We start from the raw sequence: 20747 nt of genomic DNA, 5'->3' as shown, positions 1-20747 counted from the left end.
TGGAGCATTTAATCCATTCACATTTAAGGTAATTATCGATATGTATGTTCCTATTACCATTTTCTTAATTGTTTTGGGTTTGTTTTTCTAGGTCCTTTTGTTCTCTTGTGTTTCCCACTTAGAGAAATTCCTTTAGCATTTGTTGTAGAGCTGGTTTGGTGCTGCTGAATTCTCTTAGCTTTTGCTTGTCTGTAAAGCTTTTGAAATCTCCATCGAATCTGAATGAGATCCTTGCTGGGTAGAGTAATCTTGGTTGTAGGTTCTTCCCTTTCATCACTTTAAATATATAGTGCCACTTGTAGTTTTTCTGCTGAGAAATCAGCTGTTAACCTTATGGGAGTTTCCTTGTATGTTATTGGTCATTTTTCCCTTGTTGTTTTTAATAATTTTTCTTTGTCTTTAATATTTGCCCTGAATTGATACAGCCACTATGGAGGACAGTATGGAGGTTGCTTAAAAAACTACAAATAGAACTACCATATGACCCAGCAATCCCACTACTGGGCATATACTCTGAGAAAACCATAATTCAAAAAGAGTCATGTACCAAAATGTTCATTGCAGCTCTATTTACAATAGCCAGGAGATGGAAAAAACCTAAGTGTTTATCATCAGATGAATGGATAAAGAAGATGTAGCACATATATACAATGGAATATTACTCAGCCATAGAAAGAAATGAAACTGAGCTATTTGTAGTAAGGTGGATGGACCTAGAGTCTGTCATACAGAGTTAAGTAAGTCAGAAAGAGAAAGACAAACACCGTATGCTAACACATATATATGGAATTTAAGAAAAAAAAATATCATGAAGAACGTAGGAGTAAGACAGGAATAAAGACACAGACCTACTAGAGAATGGACTTGAGGATATGGGGAGGGGGAAGGGTAAGCTGTGACAAAGCGAGAGAGTGGCATACGCTACCAAACGTAAAATAGATAGCTAGTGGGAAGCAACTGCATAGCACAGGGAGATCAGCTCTGTGATTTGTGACCACCTAGAGGGGTGGGATAGGGAGCGTGGGAGGGAGGGAGATGCAAGAGGGAAGAGATATGGGAACATATGTGTATGTATAACTGATTCACTTTGTTATAAAGCAGAAACTAACACACCATTGTAAAGCAATTATACTCCAATAAAGATGTAAAAAAAAAAAATTGCCAATTCAATTACTATGTGTCTCGGTGTGTTTCTCCTTGAGTTTATCCTGCCTGGGACTCTCTGTGCTTCCTGGACTTGGGTGGCTATTTCCTTTCGCATGTTAGGGATGTTTTCAACTATAATCTCTTCAAATATTTTCTCAGGTCCTTTCTCTGTCTCTTCTTCTGGGACCCCTGTAATGTGAATGTTGTTGCGTTTTATGTTGTCCCAGAGGTCTTTAAGGCTGTCTTCATTTCTTTTCATTCTTTTTTCTTTATTTTGTTTCACGGCAGTGAATTCCACCATTCTGTCTTCCAGGTCACTTATCCGTTCTTCTGACTCAGTTATTCTGCTATTGATTCCTTCTTGTGTATTTTTCATTTCAGCTATTGTATTGCTCATCTCTGTTTGTTTATTCTTTAATTCATCTATGTCTTTATTAAACATTTCTTTCATCTTCTTGATTTTTGCCTCCATTCTTTTTCCGAGGTCCTGGATCATCTTTACTATCATTATTCTGAATTCTTTTTCTGGAAGGTTGCCTATCTCCACTTCATTTAATTGTTTTTCTCTGTTTTATCTTGTTCCTTCTTCTGGTAAATAGTCCTGTGCCTTTTACTTTTGTCTATCTTTCTGTGAATGTGGTTTTTGTTCCACAGGCTGCAGGATTATAGTTCTTCTTGCTTCTGTTGTCTGCCTGCTGGTGGATGATGCTATCTAAGGGGCTTGTTCAGTCTTCCTGATGGGAAGGACTGGTGGTGTGTAGAGCTGGCTGTTGCTCTGGTGAGCAGAGCTCAGTAAAACTTTAATCTCCTTGTCTTTTGATGGGTGGGTCTGAGTTTCCTCCCTGTTGGTTGTTTGGCCTGAGGTGACCCAGCACTGGAGGCTACAGGCCCTTTAGTGGGGCTAATGGTTGACTCCAGGACGGCTCATGCCAAGGAGTACTTCCCAGAACTACTGCTGCCAGGGTCCTTGTCCCCATGGTGAGCCACAGCCACCCGCTATCTCTTCAGGAGACCCTCCAACACTAGTAGGTAGGTCTGGTTCATTCTCTTATGGGGTCATTGCTCCTTCCCCTTGGGTCCTGATGCATACACTACTTTGTGTGTGTCCTCCAAGAGTGGAGTCTCTGTTTACCTCAGTCCTGTTGAAGTCCTGCAATCAAATTCTGCTAGCCTTCAAGTCTGATTCTCTGGGATTTCCTCCTCCCATTGCCAGACCCCCAGATTGGGAAGCCTGACAAAGGCTCAGAGCCATCATTCCAGTGGGTGGACTCCTGTGGTATAATTGTTCTCCAGTTTGTGAGTCACCCACCCAGCAGTTATGGGATTTGATTTGGGATTGCACCCCTCCTACTGTCTCATTGCGGCTTCTCCTTTGTCTTTAGATGTGGGGTATCTTTTTTAGTGAGTTCCAGTGTCTTCCTGTTAGTGACTGTTCAGCAGTTAGCTGTGAAGGTGCTCTTGCAAGAGGGAGTGAGCGCACGTCCTTCTACTCCGCCATCTTGAACAAATCTTCCCTCCTGTATGTTTCTACTGTTTTGCTCCAAAAGTTACAAGGCAGCATGTAATCCCGAGTGCACTTACCTGGAATCCCCAAGTGATAGCCAGTAGTGAAATTTGCTTTAAATCCCCCTTTTGCCATCACATCATCAGTGATAAAAAGCACAGTCATTCTGTTGGTGGTTGAGAACACATCCTTTACTGGACCAGGCCCTGTGTACACAGCTGCTCAAAAAAAAAAAAAAAAAAAAAAATTAGTGAGATGATCCTTTGACTCTAGAAGGAATATACCCTTTTTCTCAGTTCTGTCTCCCAGAGGTATGAAACATGCAGCCTGGCTTGCTCAGGAAGCACCACATGTAAGTAAATGCATACATTCTCTTACATTTTAGGCACTGCTTCTAGGAAAGCCAACTTCTCTACTGATCTTTTCCAGTATTACTTAAGGTTTCTGCAGCTCTATAATTTAATGATGAATTACTCATAATATTGTCTGGCTTTGCATCACTACTATTTAAAGCTCATGTTATCACAGAAAAATAATTGTTTGCCTGTTTTTAAAGACCCTTATAAAATAACAGAGCTTATAGTCTCCCTTAATAATTTTTTGTCTAAATTTATTTTATATTTTTTATAAATTGAATCACTAACCTAATCTGAAAGATGAATTAATTAGAGACTGATAATATAAAGCTAAACGATGGTTTTCAATTTTTTCCCTCTAATCCCTGGGCTTTGAGGGTTTCATAAACAATAAAATATTCTTTATTAAAAACTAAAGGCTTCAGTTAGTTTAAAAATACATTCATCTTATTAAATATTTTATATATTGGAATCCTTGAAAGTGATTCTGTATCAAAAGAACTTCTCACCTACATATTTGAAAAGGATGATTCTGAGATCCTTTTGGAATTCGTATTTACTTTTCCGTGATTGATGGAAATACTAAGAGGTGAAATGATAAAAATTGATTTTTCTTAGATCATGAGAACACTGAAGTTTTTATTAGAAAGACAGAGTAAACTGAAAATGGAAAAACTACTCAAAATGTGTTTATAACTGTATTGAAAATCAAATTTGAAGTTCCTCAGTTCTTGCTAGCACAAGGCTCCTCACCTCACCGAGACTTTCATTGTTATTTGTTCTGTGTGTGACTCTCAAAATCCTCTCCCAGGAAACTTGTACTTTAGAACTTTGTGGGATTTTTCTGAAAAGCCTCCATAATGGTGACTGATTAGTATGGCTGGGGAACCCTCTCCACCACTCTGCTCCTTCATTGCTATAGAGCATGCCCTCTGGAGTCTTCATCCACTGGCTGCAGTGTTCATGTGATTGTATAGCTATCTGACTGGATTTTATAGGAAATAATTAATACAGGTCTAAAGTACAGTTAGATAAAATACTTTTACTTGTAAAGTGTGCTGTTTCTGCATTCCAGTTGACATTTCATGTATTTTCATAGTTCAGTGCGTGACTTATCAAGAGACACTTCTTTCTTAAAAATTGGTAGTAATTGAGCAAGATATTAGCCATTATACTTGATAGATTTTTATTATATTAACATGTATTTTATGATCTAGGTATAATAATTTCCTGTAGAATAGAACACTTTCCCCCTATGTCTATTTAAAAAAAATAATGATCAACAGATGTTAGGGAAAAATCAACTTGCTCAACTTTTGACTCATTCTCAGATACTTATATAGAAGCAGCTAGTACTAGAGACACAGACAATCAAAGTAATAGTGAAACTCAAAGTAAAAAGCATTTAAAAATTTTGCACAACAAACACAATTGTTCCTCTAGTTTGAAGTGAAATAAAACATAATATAATAGCTATCTTTGGAAATACGATGTACACATAATGCATAGAAAACTGCATAATGGATGTTCTTAGCTTTTAGTCTCTAAAGTGTAATGCTTATTGTAGTAAATTAATATCAGCTGGTAGGAACTGCTGAATCAAAACTACGAATCCTCGTTTGCCAAGAATGCTTCAGAAAAATACCATTCTGTCATCATTGTAAACACTCCCCATATTGGAAGTGTGACATACAGTTTGACATGTTACTCTACTGCTGTAATTTCACTTTGCTAGTTGTAAAAGAGTGACTACATTTATTGAGAAATGCTCTCTCCATCAGTCCAGTGTCTTGAGCCATACAACCTTCACAATATTTAAACTGGAGACTTACCTAAGAGCAAGGAATCATCTCCTTCACCATCTCTGATTTCAACAATATCTGCAATATTTTCTAAGTCAAATGCTTGAAAGTGAAGCTGAATATTTTTTCCCTTTTGTGCATTTAAATTCCAAACACCTTAAAAGTAATAAATAACAACATAGTTTAAACATAGTTCTTTTGATTTCTCTTCAAAACTTCAATCTCTTGAGAATTTCAAATTACTTTCAAAGATTTATTTCATTTTATATAAACCAATATTACAAGCTGTTTGTGTGTGTGAAGAAACATTTTGTCTATTCCAGAATATTTGTAGTAAAATTTCAACTAAATACGAAATAATTTACTGTAATTGAATTTGCTTTATTTCATATAAAATGGAATACTTTAATCAAAGCTTGCCAATAGGCTTTTACTCCTACAATCTAAAATTTATGAATGTCAAAGATGTGAATATTCTATTTGCATTTATTTTATTTCCATGACTAAATGCAGAGGAAAACGAAGTGATTAAAATGCAATTTGTAGGGCAACTAAACTTTAGTATTTCTTTAAGCAATTGTTGCCATTATTTATATGTGTCATATGATGGTAGTTCCTTTTGGAACAAAACAAAACAAAATTACTAGCCTTAGTAACAACAAACACTCCTTGTTCTTTATTGATTCCTTAAAAGATTTAGTCTTTAGATTTTGTTCTAGGTTCTTTCCTCATTCTGCTTGAGTGTTCTCATTCACTCTTAAGGAAATCATTTCATCAACATAGTAATGACATCTAAGTCTTTATTTTCTACACTTTTTTTTGAGAAGCAGATCCATTTATTCAATTATTTACTGTGTACAGATGTACGTATCTCAAATTCAACGTGTAATACAGGGAACACTCAATTATCTCTTTCCCCAACTCATTCATTTTTTCATTCTTCCTATCTTGGTGAATAGCACCACTAATCATCTACTCATAGTTTCTATACCAGAAACCTCTGCATCTCCCTTGATGGCCTCTCTCCTACTGCATCCAATCAATCACCAAGGCTGCCAATACTACCTCCTATATCCCTGGAATCCTATTTCCTTCTCAGTCTCCACTGTCACTATCTGAGTTCAAGTCACCTTTATTTTCATCTCCTAATTGTTGATGCTGATGGCTCCCTTACCACCTGTCTCTGATTCTACAGCCAGATGGATCCATCGAAGATGCAAACATGATTTCATCACTATTTTCCTCTAAACCATTTAAAGTTTCCTTAGTGCTCTCAGAATAAAATCCAAACTGCTTAATGTGGTGTGAAATACCTTCACACTTCATTTGTTATTATGACTTAACTTTGCTTGAAAATTCAAGAAAAAAAAATCAAGGTCTTCTACCTCTGAACTTTTTGTATGTTAGGTACCTCTCATGTCCCTCCACAGTCTCCTGCCTTTGCACTTATTACAAACAGTACCTTAGACATTTTGTGATGCCTGACAATTTATCTGAATCCTTATGTAGACTGAATTATGTTTGTTTCTTCTTTACTTACTTCAGTTCCTAACAGATGAAGCATTCAATAAATATTTGTTGAATAAATCAATAAATTTAATAAATTTCTCCAAATTGTTCTTTCAATGTTCTGCTTATTTTCAGATATTTTTAAATCATTACTTTGTACAAACGACACGTTTAAAAGATATTTCCAATGCGAAGAAGAGATGATCATCTCTGGTTCCCCATACAAGTCAAATTAGATTAATGGCTGTTTATTTTTTTGGAATCAGATATCTCCCTATAATAGTGACTCTATTATCCTATCAAAATAATACTTATCTCTGGATCATTTGAAGGAAGAAATGACATTTTCTAATGACACATTTTTCACTATCATTGGGGCATTTTTTTCACTGGTAGAATTTTCCATTTAGGTTGGTGGTGTTATGGATGGCTGTGAAAGGCAGGGGAAGAACATGTCTGTTTCTCAGAACTACTGGAGTGGAATCTTTGTAGGATGGGCCTGGGAATCTGCATCTTTAACACAGACAATCTCTAAGCAGCCTTATGAGCTTCTCTATTTAGGACTAATGACCTAGAGACAAGCTTTTTATGGTTTTAGCATACTAGTCTATTCTCGCTAGACTTAGAATATTTTAGTGATCCTCTTTATTAGTTCATCTTTTATATTGGGAATCTAATCACATTACTATAACTGCCTGCTTTATTGACCTTAGTCTATATTTATAAAGGGTGTGTATGTCACAACTGGCTCTTTGCTTTTTATACTTTCCACTGACCTTATTCTATGGAATTGCAACTTTGTTATACACACCATAAACATTATATGTATAATCAAGGGGAGTGGTGTCTGGGGTAAGGCTGCCTCTTTCACTTACTGGTTTTATTCAACTTTTAGATTTGAGAAATATAATAATATCATCTGTTTTAAAGAATTATTGTGAGAACTGTCTAAAATAAGGTATATAAAGCATTAGTGCAGTGACTGGCATAAAATAAATGCTAAAAAGTTAGTAATTAATTATTGTTATTCTTGTTATCATTCTATTAAACAATCTCACAGATGTGGTAGTTGTATTCAGATACAGCAAATTTATAATTACTTTGCTGTGTCAAGGGGAGAATGTAACTTTGATATATACATTTGTTTCTCATGGCTGGAAAAGAAATGACTTACAGAAAGCCTGATTAGGGTAGTTGTTTGGAAAGTTCATAGACATGAATGTTGTATTTGGCTCCCACAGTTCAAAAGGTCCTCCACAGTCCGCTGAAAAGGAAAGCATTGAAAAATCATTAGTAACATATTGTTTATTTGAGACATAATACTATATGCCCATAAATTTCCAATTATATTTCTTGGAATACTGGTTTTGACAGATACATTTTAGAGTTTGTGTAAGGGAAAAATATAGGTTAACAGGTCTCTTTACTGAAGAATTTCTCAAAACCTTAAATATTCTTATGTTCTTTGTGATTCTCCAAGAAGGCATAATAGTATTCAGCATTTCCCAAAATTATTTAGGCAAGAAAACAATTTTGAAAGCATCTTTTATAAATAGGCTTCATGAAATAAGGTATCAATGCTCTACTGTAGAAAAAAAGATGAATCTTCACAATAGAACAAATCTTACATCTGTCACTCTCTTATGAGAAGGGCTAGTAAATTACTAATCCTGCCATTTCTTGTTATTTCTTCTTTTTTCCTACTTTTTTTTCAGTAGAGAAGAAGCTTCACCATCCTGAATATTGTATTGAGGCATTTGACTGTCAGGAAAGAGGGATAAAATCTCTACCTTCTAGATAATTGGCCTAGACTGTTCAGGAGTCAATTTGGAACTGAACTTAATGCAAATTTATTAGAAAAAAATAAAGCACAGATCTTCCAGTTAAGAGTATGATGCTTCAAGTGGGTTAACTAACTTTATGAAATTCTTAATCTACTTTATTTATCTTGCTTATTAGAAAGACATTCTAAACGAATGTAAAACTTCATCAACCACTTTGAGTATCCCAGTTCTATCTTATTTTTTATTACCGTGTTATACTTAAGATCAAAAGAATAAAAATAATCTAATTAGAAGAATATATAAAACTGAGATAAGTAGATAATTTTTCTATTATTAAAGGTAGATGATAATGGTATTACTTCCTCCCAATAACACAGAAATCAGATTAGAGGAGGGAAAAATTAAATGTCTCTACATCTACAGCAGTGATTTCCATCAGATCCTCTTGTTTGATCCCTCTTTTACATGTCATCTGCCTCATTTATGTAGATCCTTTCAATTCATGCGCACCTTTCAAGTTTGTATGTAATAATCTTCTTAGATTTGGGTTTTATGATATGTACAACGGGACAGAGAGAGGCAGTTGCTGTGGCTCAAACTAGTATCATTGCCAACATATCCTGTTCTATAAGGTTTGGTTCTGTAAGGGCTTGGTCTACCTTATATGCCCTCCTGCAACTGGCTTGTCCAGAACCAGCTGAACTTAGCAAGAATAATAAAATCTTTTTAAAAAACCTTACTGTTTGCAAAGTTTCCATGCACATTGTCTTATCTGGAGAGAGAAGGTGGTGTATAAAGGAAAGATGTGTTGGAGTTGGTGGATTAAAACTATCGTTCTGAGTTAGTTACTTTTCTTTTTGAGACTGGGTCTTCTCATATATAAACTAGATATATATTAGAGATTTTCAAGGTTGTTGTAAAAATCAGACATAATTTATGAAAAGTGCCTACACATTACCTGGCGTGCTCAGTCCTGGTTGTCAGTGCATTCTTGTGAATTAGGTAATTACTATGACTATTTCAATTTTCTTTTTTAACATCTTTATTGGAGTACAATTGCTTTACAATGGTGTGTTAGTTTCTGCTTTATAACAAAGTGAATTAGCTGTACATATACATATATCCCCATATCTCTTCCCTCTTGAGTCTCCCTCCCTCCCACCCTCCCTATCCCACCCCTTTAGGTGGTCACAAAGCACCTGCTTTGCACCTGCTAACGGAAAATTCGGGCATCGGAGGTGTTCTGTTATTTGCTAATGCCAAGCATAACCACTTAGTGTCAAAGTCAAGGCTTCAACTCAGTTAACCTCAAACTCATCTCACAGTATGTTACTGTCTGTTATTGGGCTGATTAAACAGAATCATTTCAACCATCTGGTCTGAGCTATAGGCAGGGTTTAGGCTGAGTCTCAGTAAGTGGCACTTGGTGGGTATGTGACAAGGAGAAGGAGGACAGAAGGGAACGTGGATGAGAGCACTAACAAGTAAGGTCAATGATGGACAGACCTAGAAGGAAGAAAGCAGTGTACACAGGGTGCTGAAGAAGACATTGGAACCAAAGAAAGAGTGATAATTCGGAACAAGGGCAGGTTCTCCACTGGGAAAGGCTGAGGGAACTGTGTACTCCTACAGCAGCAGTTCCTCCAAGGCAAATCCTCTCCTCGATTGTGCAACTTATTGTCTTGACAAGATTTCTGAAGAAGCATCCACTACAACCCCTCAACTCCCACATACACACAACTCACCTAACTTTAGTAACTCTAAAGTGCCGTGAAATGCTTTCTTCAATCTTCAAGAAAACTAATGATGAGGGGAGAGTGTAACTGCAGGGACAAAAATAACACTGCTGATTGGTGAGGGGGAAAGCCAGCTCTTCTTAAATTTAGCCATGGCCAGTGTGGTCAGTGGGAGTGTTGTTGTTTAAGCATCATTCTCATTTCTCTTCAAGGAAAAAAAATTCTAAATCGTATACTCCTCACATAGGAAATAACCAACAATTTGGAGAATGTATTGAGTGTTCACTTCTCTGAACACTTGATGGTACATTATATTATATGCAGATGAGTAGGTAGGACTTAAATAAACACACAACCAGAACTAAAATATTGTCAAGTGTGATTGTTAAGTCTGTCAAGGCAGGCAGTTGACTTAGCATTTCTCCTCTGAATAGAATTCTTGGAAATCCAACCAAAAATACTTTAAAAAATAATAAAATATTTAAGAAGTATTTTTGAAATACATTTCAAATATAATTTTATGTCAAATAAATGATCAGTAAGTATCTCTGACACTTGATCTTATAAGATTGATAAGTTACTCTCTGTATATAAATGACTGTAAGGAATTGGCAAAAACACTTTCAGCCATTCTAAATATGATGACACAATTTATTTTAACGGTGGTGTTGCTATAGTGGAGATGTAGCATGTACTTCTTAGAGGAGCCAAAGACTCATGAAATGTGATTCTGGAGAGCACAGTCCTGCTGTGTCATTTAATAAACCATCTCCACCCACAGAATGAGAGTTAAATAGTTTGCCTGATACAGGGAACTCTTCAATTACAGTTGTTAAATTCTACCATTGTTCTTTTTCTTAGAGCTGTTCTCTCAAAGATTTGTATTTTGATTAATTTCTTACTAGGAATCTTCATGACATGCAATATGTAAATAATATGCAGTATTTTGCAAAATGGCTGTCAGGAATAGATATTTTCCTCGAGGCATGTCATTTTTAATCCATGCTTAAACCTCTGACATAAATGATATATGTGTCAATGTGGAGGCATTTACTGAAGGGTGAAAAAAAGGAGAGTCCAGCTTTCACTTACAGTAAAAGGGTTCAAATTAAAGTTATTTATGACAAGATATTTAAAGCAAGAAATAAGGATGATAAAAGTAGGTTTCTGATTGCCACTTTTTTTTAAGGTTTTTTTTTTAATGTGGACCAAATTTAAAGTCTTTGTTGAGTCTTCCACACTCCCCTGCATTGGAAGGCGAAGTCTCAACCACTGGACCGCCAGGGAAGTGCCTGATTGCTACTCTTATGTGAGGGAAATAATAGGTGCAGTTTAAGAAATACTACCGCACATTGATGTTTGAATATGTTAAAAGTGGCTAATTTTCAAAGTCAGCAGTTTTTTAAAAATAATCATAGTAATAGATAACAAGTCCTAAAGTATTACAGACACAACAATTTTAAAAGTTTAAGTGGTAATATAAAAAGAAATTTTGGGGTTCAGTTTGTCAAAATTTATATTTCCATTAACAGGTTATAGTGACCAGCTATGATACAAATGTTTTTATTAAATTTGTGGCAATAAAGTTCAAATTTATATTCCCTGTGGTTTACATTTTATTTATAATCACTAGCCATCTAGCCAATAATAGATCTAATAAATAGGCTGTTTTGAAGGTAAAAAGATGAAAACAAGAGTAGCCAAAAACATACTGATGTAGGAACATATGAGGGCAGTTAATTTGGAATTTGCTAAGGGTATCAAATCATACTAATGATATAAAAGGCAAGCAGCTCTACATGACCATCAATTACATGAGAGTTAAATTGGTACTGATTCATTTTTACATGAATAACTAAAGTTAAAGATCATTTAGCTCTAAGTATAATATCAAGCCTATAAACTTTCCAAATTAACTTTTATTTTGCTTTTGGAAATGGAAAGTGGCCTAATAATGGCCAAATAGAGTGAAACTATAGAAATAGAGTGACTATTACAATAGTTAAAACTAGCTTATCCTTTTATTTTTTTTCCGTAACTAGTTTTAACAGCCCAGAAATAAGCCAGGTGCTGAAAGGTTGATTTCTTTTTGTATATACCTATTCTATTTAGTAGGTGCTTGTCATGAAGCATTCCAATTGTGTTGCAAATTGGCATTATATTTGTGTAATGGAATGTTTACTTTTTAAAAATGTTCTCAATACAATCCCCACATTTAAATTATTTGTGCCAATGTCACAGGGCAAAAATCATAGAGCTGATGCAGCAGCAAGTGATTAAAATCACATGATGGAAAAAGCCCTGCAGTTATGAAAACTGAACTTACATTTCCCCAAACAAAGCACAACCTGGATCCCTAGGAACAACAGAGAAAAATGGCCTTAGCTCGTCAGTTACTTGACTATTTTCTTATTTAAATGCTCTATAAGAACCAAAGAAAAGACTATTAGCCAGTCAACCATGGTTTCCCTTTGTTTCTGCTTAAACAAATCAGTGATCTGGAACCAGAAAAGTTTTGCTCAGGTAAGAGTTTCGCTGAACCAATTGCAAAGGGCATTAGAATGAAATTGTTCAGAATGCATTTGATGGTAATTAGCATTTTCTGCTGTGCTAAATATTGCCCTGAAGTGAACCATTTGGAACCTGGAACGAATACACTCTGGGAAAATTCTAAAGTTTATATTTTAAAATCAGATGGGTTATTCTACCGTTATAATTTCCCTATTGTAAAAATATGCAGGCATATCATGCTTCCTTGACATTGAGGTATTATATTTTTCTCTTTCTGATTGGAAGAGATAGGAGGACTGTGTGGGTTAGACAGATACATTTCTAATATGAAAAATCATATTTAAAGTTTTCTTTATATATGTATGACTTTACATATGAAAGTTATCTCAAATTTTCTATTTTATACAGTGATGAGATTTTGCTACTTTTAAGATATTGAGCCTATGAAACTATGTTACTTTCACCTGTAAAATTTTTTCTTCTTGACCACTTATTGATGAGTAGAACATGCTGGCAGAAAGGATTATGAAGACAATCTGTTTTTTGTTTTTCTTTTTTTTTAACTTTATTTTTTTATTTTGGTATGCGGGCCTCTCACTGTTGTGGCCTCTCCCGTCGCGGAGCACAGGCTCCGGACGCGCAGGCTCAGCGGCCATGGCCCAAGGGCCCAGCCGCTCCGCGGCATGTGGGATCCCCCCGGACCGGGGCACGAACCCCTGTCTCCTGCATCGGCAGGTGGACCCCCAACCACTGCGCCACCAGGGAAGCCCAAGACAATCTGTTTTATTAAATGATTGCAATATCAAAATAGCAAGATGTTGCTAATATTTGGTATCTATAGCAATTATTTATCAAACCAGCAGTGATTTTAATGATTATAATATTTTGCATGAAAATGTTTCATATAACAGACAGGAAGGGAGTGGGACACATACAAAATGAAGTGAGACAATTATTATTATTATTATTCTTTTTTTGGCGGTACGCGGGCCTCTCACTTCTGTGGCCTCTCCCACCGCGGAGCACAGGCTCCGGACGCGCAGGCCCAGCGGCCATGGCTCACGGGCCCAGCCGCTCTGCGGCATGTGGGATCCTCCCGGACCGGGGCACGAACCCGCGTCCCCTGCATCAACAGGCGACCTCCCAACCACTGCGCCACCAGGGAAGGCCGAGACAATTATTTTTAAACAACACTGTGAAGCCCAAATTATTGTGTTCATGTGGTATTTTATCCATCCCTAGCCCCACCATTATTTCCAAGCTTTAGTTCTGGTATCAGAATTTTGTTTGGCAAAAATGTTTAGAACATACAGCCAAAATAGAGAGGGAAAGACAATGAGAGAGGATAAGTTTATACCTAATAGTATTTGTTGATGATCTATTTATGCAATGTTAAGAATCAGTCAGACACCAGTGAAGCAAAGGTGAATTAGATCCAGAATTTGGTGTCAAGAAAACTTCTTGTCACAATTCTGTGGGAATGCATGGTAATTTCCTGTTTTTGTTTCAATTTTGAGTGTCATTCTATCTCTTAAACTGAATGCTTCCTTGAAGGTTTTTCCAGCTCACACTCTCTTCTCCAAAGTCTTCTATCACTTAATCCTCTCATTTACTACTTTTAGGGGCACATAGTTATATATTGCTTTTAATATTTATTAGTTTGTTAATTCATTAATATTATATATTATTTCATGTATCAATGGTTATTGCTACATCTTACATTTCTTGTGCAGTGCTTTGTATGTAGCAGATATTTATAAAATTCGAATGAATGCTTGAAATATTGAGGAATATATGTATAACTCATACATGCATCTAAACATGTTAATACACATGATGGTAAGTATAAATTAGCCTTTTGGTGGGATGTAAGTGCACATTCAATATGGTGGCATGGGACAAGTATGACAATGTGATTACTCTCCTCCTCATTTGTCATACATTCTCAAATGCCAGTCATTTGTCTTTAAAGCTTTTGAGTTGTTAAAGACACTCATCTGAAAAGTCAGTTTTTGTTTAACTTAAAGATTAGAAGCATAGGTGGCGCAGTGGTTGAGAGTCCGCCTGCCGACGCAGGTGACACGGGTTTGTGCCCCCGTCCAGGAAGATCCCACATGCCGCGGAGCGGCTGGGCCCGTGAGCCATGACCACTGAGCCTGCGCGTCCGGAGCCTGTGCTCCGCAACGGGAGAGACCACAACAGTGAGAGGCCCGCGTACCGCCAAACAAACAAACAAACAACAACAAAATTAGAAGCATAAAAATATATAATTTTTGAAGTAAAATCAAATTTGGATAGGTTGCCACCTGATTTGCTGATGTGAATATGGTTAGAATTTCAAGTGTGCTTGGCACAAAAGGGGAAATGGAAAAAGTGCTGTGTTTTATGATAAAACAAAAACATCTGTGAGGTTCAACACAAGCAAAGCTGTACAGCTAGATGAGCTTCCTACCACCATAATCCAAAAACAAAAGGGATGTTTTTGCATCAAAACTACAATGTAGTGAAAACATCCCAATAGAGGGACAATAGGTAATGATTGTTTCATATCATTTATCACTACACACACACACACACACACATTTCATTTGTTTGTTTATTTTGGTCAGATCCCATAGTCTGAAAGTGGTATGAAGTTATTGTCTCCTTTGGCCTAATAAGATGGTTGATAATGTACCTTTTGCTTCTGAAATGTCATGTTTCAAATTTAAGAGCACAGGTAGATACAGGCTCCGTTTTGTTCCTTTGAGATAAAAGATTCCATAGCACATTGGAAATCCTGGGCATTGCTCTTGCAAGGCCTTACAAAAAGGCACCATGACAGGACAAAAATCTTTTGTGTGATCTAGGTATATTCAAAGTCCAGACCGAATCATTATTGTTAAATTATTCTGAAAATAGGCTTGGAGGGTTTCAGCCTTAAGTAAACTCTTCTTGAGATTTTAACGTCACTCTCATAAGAAGGCTATGAGAATCTTAAGGCTTCTTCCCAAAAGACTATAGGCCATGCTACATGGCTAATACAGCATTAGTTTGTATTAAGTTGAAAACAAAATAGAAATAAGCACTTTGATTATTATCAAAAATGAAAATTTAGTAAAATTATCATAAACATGATGCATAACAAAGTAATTTCATTGTGAATTTTTATATAATATGTAATATTTTACTAGTATCCATTTTACTTATATTTTAAAGGTTTTGATTTTCAGTGAAAATAATAATACTAGGGAAAGATAATAAAAATGTAAGTCAGAGAGAGATCTACCTGAAAATAGTAATAACATAATTAGGAAAAATACATGTTAAGGTTACTTACTAGGAAGTTCTGGCAGAGGAGTTGGGACCAAAGTTGGTTCTGGATAAAGACTCACATTGCAAATCCCATATGTTAGGCTAATGTCATCCAATGCTATATCACTCAGGAACTGGTTTTTAAATGCATTAAAAGCAACCTATAATTCATAGAGGCACATAAAACAATTCTGCTTTAATCTTTTCTCATTGATTCTTCTTGTGGCCCAGTATTCTCTGGAGAATCAATACTGCCATGCCCAAGTAAATGTGGACAAGTTATCGCAAAGTGAAATATTGCTTTTCAGTGTCCTTCAGCTGAGCCCAGCTTCCTATTATGCGCTCATACTAGTCTAAATTTTCACTAGTGTCTTCTTTCTTTGTTAGGCAACATTGTCACAGTTTCTGTCTCTAGCTCTTTCTTTCGTGATATTGTCATACTCCATTCCACTCCATCACATATACACATCATCTGGCAGGGGAGATCAATCTTATTCTAGGTTCGTTCCCTAACAATATTAAAAATCCGAGTAGCTGTCTGCCTTCTTAGAGCATACAATCTTGACTGATTAGATAATTTAAATGAGAGAAGAAGGAAACAAGAGAAAATATGAGTATGATATAGTTGTTCAGGGACAGCTGGTACTGGTCATAGTTTTTACCCAGGACGCTGGTGTGGGATATATTGTGAGGGTGATGCTCAGAGGACACCAACTCAGACTTGGGAGAAATGTCCAGTGGTCAGATGAAACATATTAGGTTCTTAAGAACAGTGGGTATTTTTAAATGGACTTTCCTGAATCCTCTCCTGTCTGGGAAAGGAAAGACATAAACTGAATACCTGATATGCTAATTACTGTGCAAGGCACATTGTATACATTATCTCTTTTACTTTTCCCAACACTAATGTACAGTCATCCATTCACTCATTTGTTCATTCATTCCACCTACTTCATGATAGACACTGTTCCAAATAATTGTCCTCTCCCTTTTATGTATGCACAAGCAGAATGTCAAAGATACTAAAGTAACTTGTTCAAGATTTCACAACAAAGTGGCAAAGCCAACGTGCAAATATCTGTAGAACTTGGTGCTCTCACACTGCCTGATGAACTAACTTTGAAAAAGTGGATGCAGTTTTATTACTTTTTTTTTTTTTTGCGGTACGCGGGCCTCTCACTGTTGTGGCCTCTCCCGTTGCGGAGCACAGGCTCCGGACGCGCAGGCTCAGCGGCCATGGCTCACGGGCCCAGCCGCTCCGCAGTATGTGGGATCTTCGCGGATCGGGGCACGAACCCATGTCCCCTGCATTGGCAGGCGGACTCTCAACAACTGCGCCACCAGGGAAGCCCCCTTTTAATTACTTTTAAGAAACGCTTGGTGAGTTGAGCCAGATTTGGTCACTAAAATACTTAGCTCCCTGATTCTGCCATCTCTTTGTTCCTTCATGTTCCATTTTCCTTAACCCTTCCTTGAATTATCAGAAAACAAAGGTGGAGAAGAAAACGTCACAGAAGTATAGAATCAGAAGAAAGAGGATAAGGAAAAAGGAAAGGAAGAAAAAAAGAAAGATGGGAGGAATACAGATGAGGGTCATTGATTATCTCCTGCCTTTTTTCAAGTCACAGGAAAGCACTGAAACTTCGCTGATGATGGTGTCTGTCCAAATATATATCTTCTGAAAGTTATATTCTCTTGTCTGAAATTACCCAACTAAAACATTGTTAATTTGGTCAAACGATTAGCCTGTATTAGCCTACATTTTATTTTTTTAAATTAATTTATTAATTTTTGGCTACATTGGGTCTTCATTCCTGCACACAGGCTTTCTCTAGTTGTGGCGAGCGGGGGCTACTCTTCCTTGTGATGCGTGGGCTTCTCATTGGGTGGCTTCTCTTGTTGTGGAGCACAGGCTCTAGGTGTGTGGGCTTCAATAGTTGTGTCTTGCAGGCTCTAGAGTGCAGGCTCCATAGTTGTAGTGCATGGGCTTAATTGCTCCTGGGCATGTGGGATCTTCCCAGATCAGGGCTTGAACCCGTGTCCCCTGCATTGGCAGGCAGATTCTGAACCACTGCGCCACCACGGAAGCCCCTATCCTACATTTTACTTGCAAACACCCTTAGGAAAAAACACGAGAAGCTGTTACATGAAAAATTAATTCACCCTAATGTAAAATAAATGATCAGAGACTTCCCAATGAGACGGCTCATAGAATTTGTTTCTAAAGGAAAGATATGCGATTAAGTGGGGCAGGGTGGATGGATTCTGGTGGGATGGATGTTCTAACAGGAAAAGATGATTCCCTAGAAAAGTGCAGGGCTAATCTAGGTGGTGTATGTGAAAAGTTGCAAGACCTAGTTAGGCAGGGGACATAGGAAAACACGGTTGGCTTGTGCTAGAAAGTTGCTGAAGAAAGCTGAAATATCCTTCAAAGTTTCTATGACTTTTATGGCTCATTATAAGTAGTACTTTCATGTAGTAAATCGTTCCTCAGTAAATGGTTTTTAATAAGTCAATGAATAATTGAAAATAGAGGCACTCAAAGATAATAAAGGAGGAAGATTAGGAAAGTAGGGTGACTTGGCTATACCCAGAAAGTAGATTAATTTTTTCACCATATCACCATAAACTGTAATTGTACCACCATTTTTATAATACAAATACATGATTATAAAGTGTTTTGCCAACCTTAAATTCCACTGTCTCATTTAATGTTACTTGTCCATAGTTCCAATTTTCTCCATAATTTCCTTCCTTTTGGAAAATTGTCTTCTCCATGTTTTGGTCACTGCTGATATTAATGCTTAGTTTATAGACATTTTCACCATACATATAATACCTAGTTTGGAAGCAAACAAAAATGAATGGATTCCTACAACATTAGAATATATATATTTTAGGGTTCTTCTAAACCCTTCTAAACTCAAATACCCCCTTTTATCTTGGATGAGGGAGTTGCTAGAGAAAAGGAGGGAGTTTCCCAGTATTTTGCTACTTTATCAGCTGGAAAAGTAATGACTAATACATTAAAACTTGGGACAACACCTTAGTAAAATTTGAGCCTGGCAACGTTACTCATTAAATAAGATGTTACTTAATATGTGTTTATAACATACCAGAAACTAAGGCAGACTGGTTCCAAAGTGGGGTCTAAAAGGAGACTTAAAAGTCCTTCTCTTTCTCGTCTCCCTCCTAGTCCAGTTGGGGTGGAAATGTAAAATCCTGTAAAAACAACAAAAATTGTTTACTTCACTTAACTATTAGCATATTTGTTGTGTGAGCTATATCATTCATAAGCAGGAAAGCACAACTTTAAGATGAAAATATAAGGAAATGTATTTAGGTACAGTGGAAAGGACAATGGACTGGAAGCCAGAAGACAGCTTCCATAACCAATTGTTATTTAAGAAAATCACTTCTCAACTCTGGACTTCCCAATAGCCTTGAATTGGAAGGATATATCAAAGTCTGAGTTACTATGAGTCCACGTGACTGTTTCATCATATTATTATGTCCAAATACCACTTTAATTCCAATTTATTAGATGTTTTGATTAATTCACTCCTTTAGAAACAATCAGTCCATTAAGATATTAAGTTATGCTAGTGGACTAACGCATGATATAGGCAAGTAGTTAAGTACAAATTCGAAGGCAAAGTTAAGTGTTTCAAAGAAGGTCAGTTTTTTATTCCATCGCCTGTACTGTGTTTCTCTAAATAAGAAGTGACCTGATTTTACAAGGGTCTTATCTTCCATATTCCTTTGAATGATAACTAGTTAGATCACAGAGGAGCAGGAAACATGCTAATCCACATAAGAGCTTTCTAAGTAGCTCAAGCCACTGCATAAAGTGCTTTCTGGTCTGGAATTCATTCTTGCAGCCAATGATTTGAGTCATCTGAAGTGTGGGAAGAGTTGTTGGGATGAGATCTCTTGAACGTTTCCTTAGACAGATTTAATTTTTTTATTTTTAGTCTGCAGCTCATGTATTATGACAGAAAGCAGGAATCATGAAACCAAATATGATGTAAAGCAAATGAAATATTGTATAAATTTAATTTTATTGGAATGTAATTTTTTATGAAATGCTGAAATTTAGTGATTATTTGAAAGCAATCATCTTCTCTCTTGTGCTTTCAAACAGAAGTGGTTTTTTTAGGACATTTTCATAATTCCAAAAAGAAACCCATGCCCAATTGCAGGCACTCCCCATTCCTGTCACCCTTCTTCCAGCCTCTTGCAGCCACTAATCTACTAATCTAAACCTGTAGACTTGCCTATTCTGAAGAGTTCGTGTAAATGAAACCATGCAACATATGGTCTTTTGTGAATGACTTCTTTTATTTAGTTAGTGTTTTCAAGGTTCCTCCAGGTTCTAATGTACTAGTGCTTCATTACCTTTTATGGCAGGATAATATTCCATTGTAGGCATATATCACATTGTAAAATTTATCCATTCACCAGGTAGAGGACATTTAAGTTGTTTCTGCTTTTCTGGATATTTTGAGTAATGCTGCTATCAACTTGTTTTTATGAAGATGCTTATTTTCATTTCTCTTGAGTATGTACTGGGGAGTAGAATTGCAGGGTCATGTATTTAACTGTATTAATAATGTTAAACTCTATGTTTAACCTTTCAAGGAACTACAAGACTGTTTTCCAGAGTGACCACACCATTTTACATTCCCACCAGTAGTATATGAATATGAGGTAACCCTTGTTATTGTCTGTTTTTTTGATTATAGCCGTCTTAGTAGATGTGAAAAGTAACAAATTGTAGTTTTGATTTGTATGTACCTAATGACTAATTTAATGATGTTTAATTTAATGATGTTCAGAATCCTTTTATGTCATTGGCCATTCATATATCTTCTTTGGAGAAGTGTTCAAATCCTTTGGCCATTATTTGTCTCTATTATTGAGTTTTGAGAGTTCTTTCTATATTCTGGATAAAATTCCCTCACCAGGGAATATGATTTTCAAATATTTGATCAAAACATAAAACTTTCTAATAGTTTATCCCATTCTGTGGGTTATTTTAAAAATTTTCTGATGGTATCCTTTGAACCACAAACGTTTTATATAGAAATTTTTATAGTCAATGC

The 20747-nt window shown here is 36.3% G+C and overlaps 1 protein-coding gene across 2 annotated transcripts in view; it reads right to left on the bottom strand.

Annotated features, from left to right (window-relative positions):
• The window catches only part of TMPRSS15 (transmembrane serine protease 15), a 132260-nt gene that overhangs the window by 55046 nt on the left and 56467 nt on the right, over positions 1–20747 (bottom strand). For both annotated transcript variants that reach the window (XM_069540618.1, XM_060009838.1), the window contains 6 exons: positions 18759–18864; positions 18331–18481; positions 15668–15803; positions 7492–7581; positions 4839–4964; positions 2728–2868 (listed from right to left, as the gene is read on the bottom strand). In XM_069540618.1, the coding sequence (XP_069396719.1) occupies positions 2728–2868; positions 4839–4964; positions 7492–7581; positions 15668–15803; positions 18331–18481; positions 18759–18864 (750 nt within the window). The remainder of the gene's footprint in view (positions 1–2727; positions 2869–4838; positions 4965–7491; positions 7582–15667; positions 15804–18330; positions 18482–18758; positions 18865–20747) is intronic.

Source organism: Delphinus delphis, chromosome 4 (assembly GCF_949987515.2).
Source record: "Delphinus delphis chromosome 4, mDelDel1.2, whole genome shotgun sequence".
Taxonomy (NCBI): Eukaryota; Metazoa; Chordata; class Mammalia; order Artiodactyla; family Delphinidae; genus Delphinus; species Delphinus delphis.
This window is presented reverse-complemented; position numbering and strand designations above follow the sequence as displayed.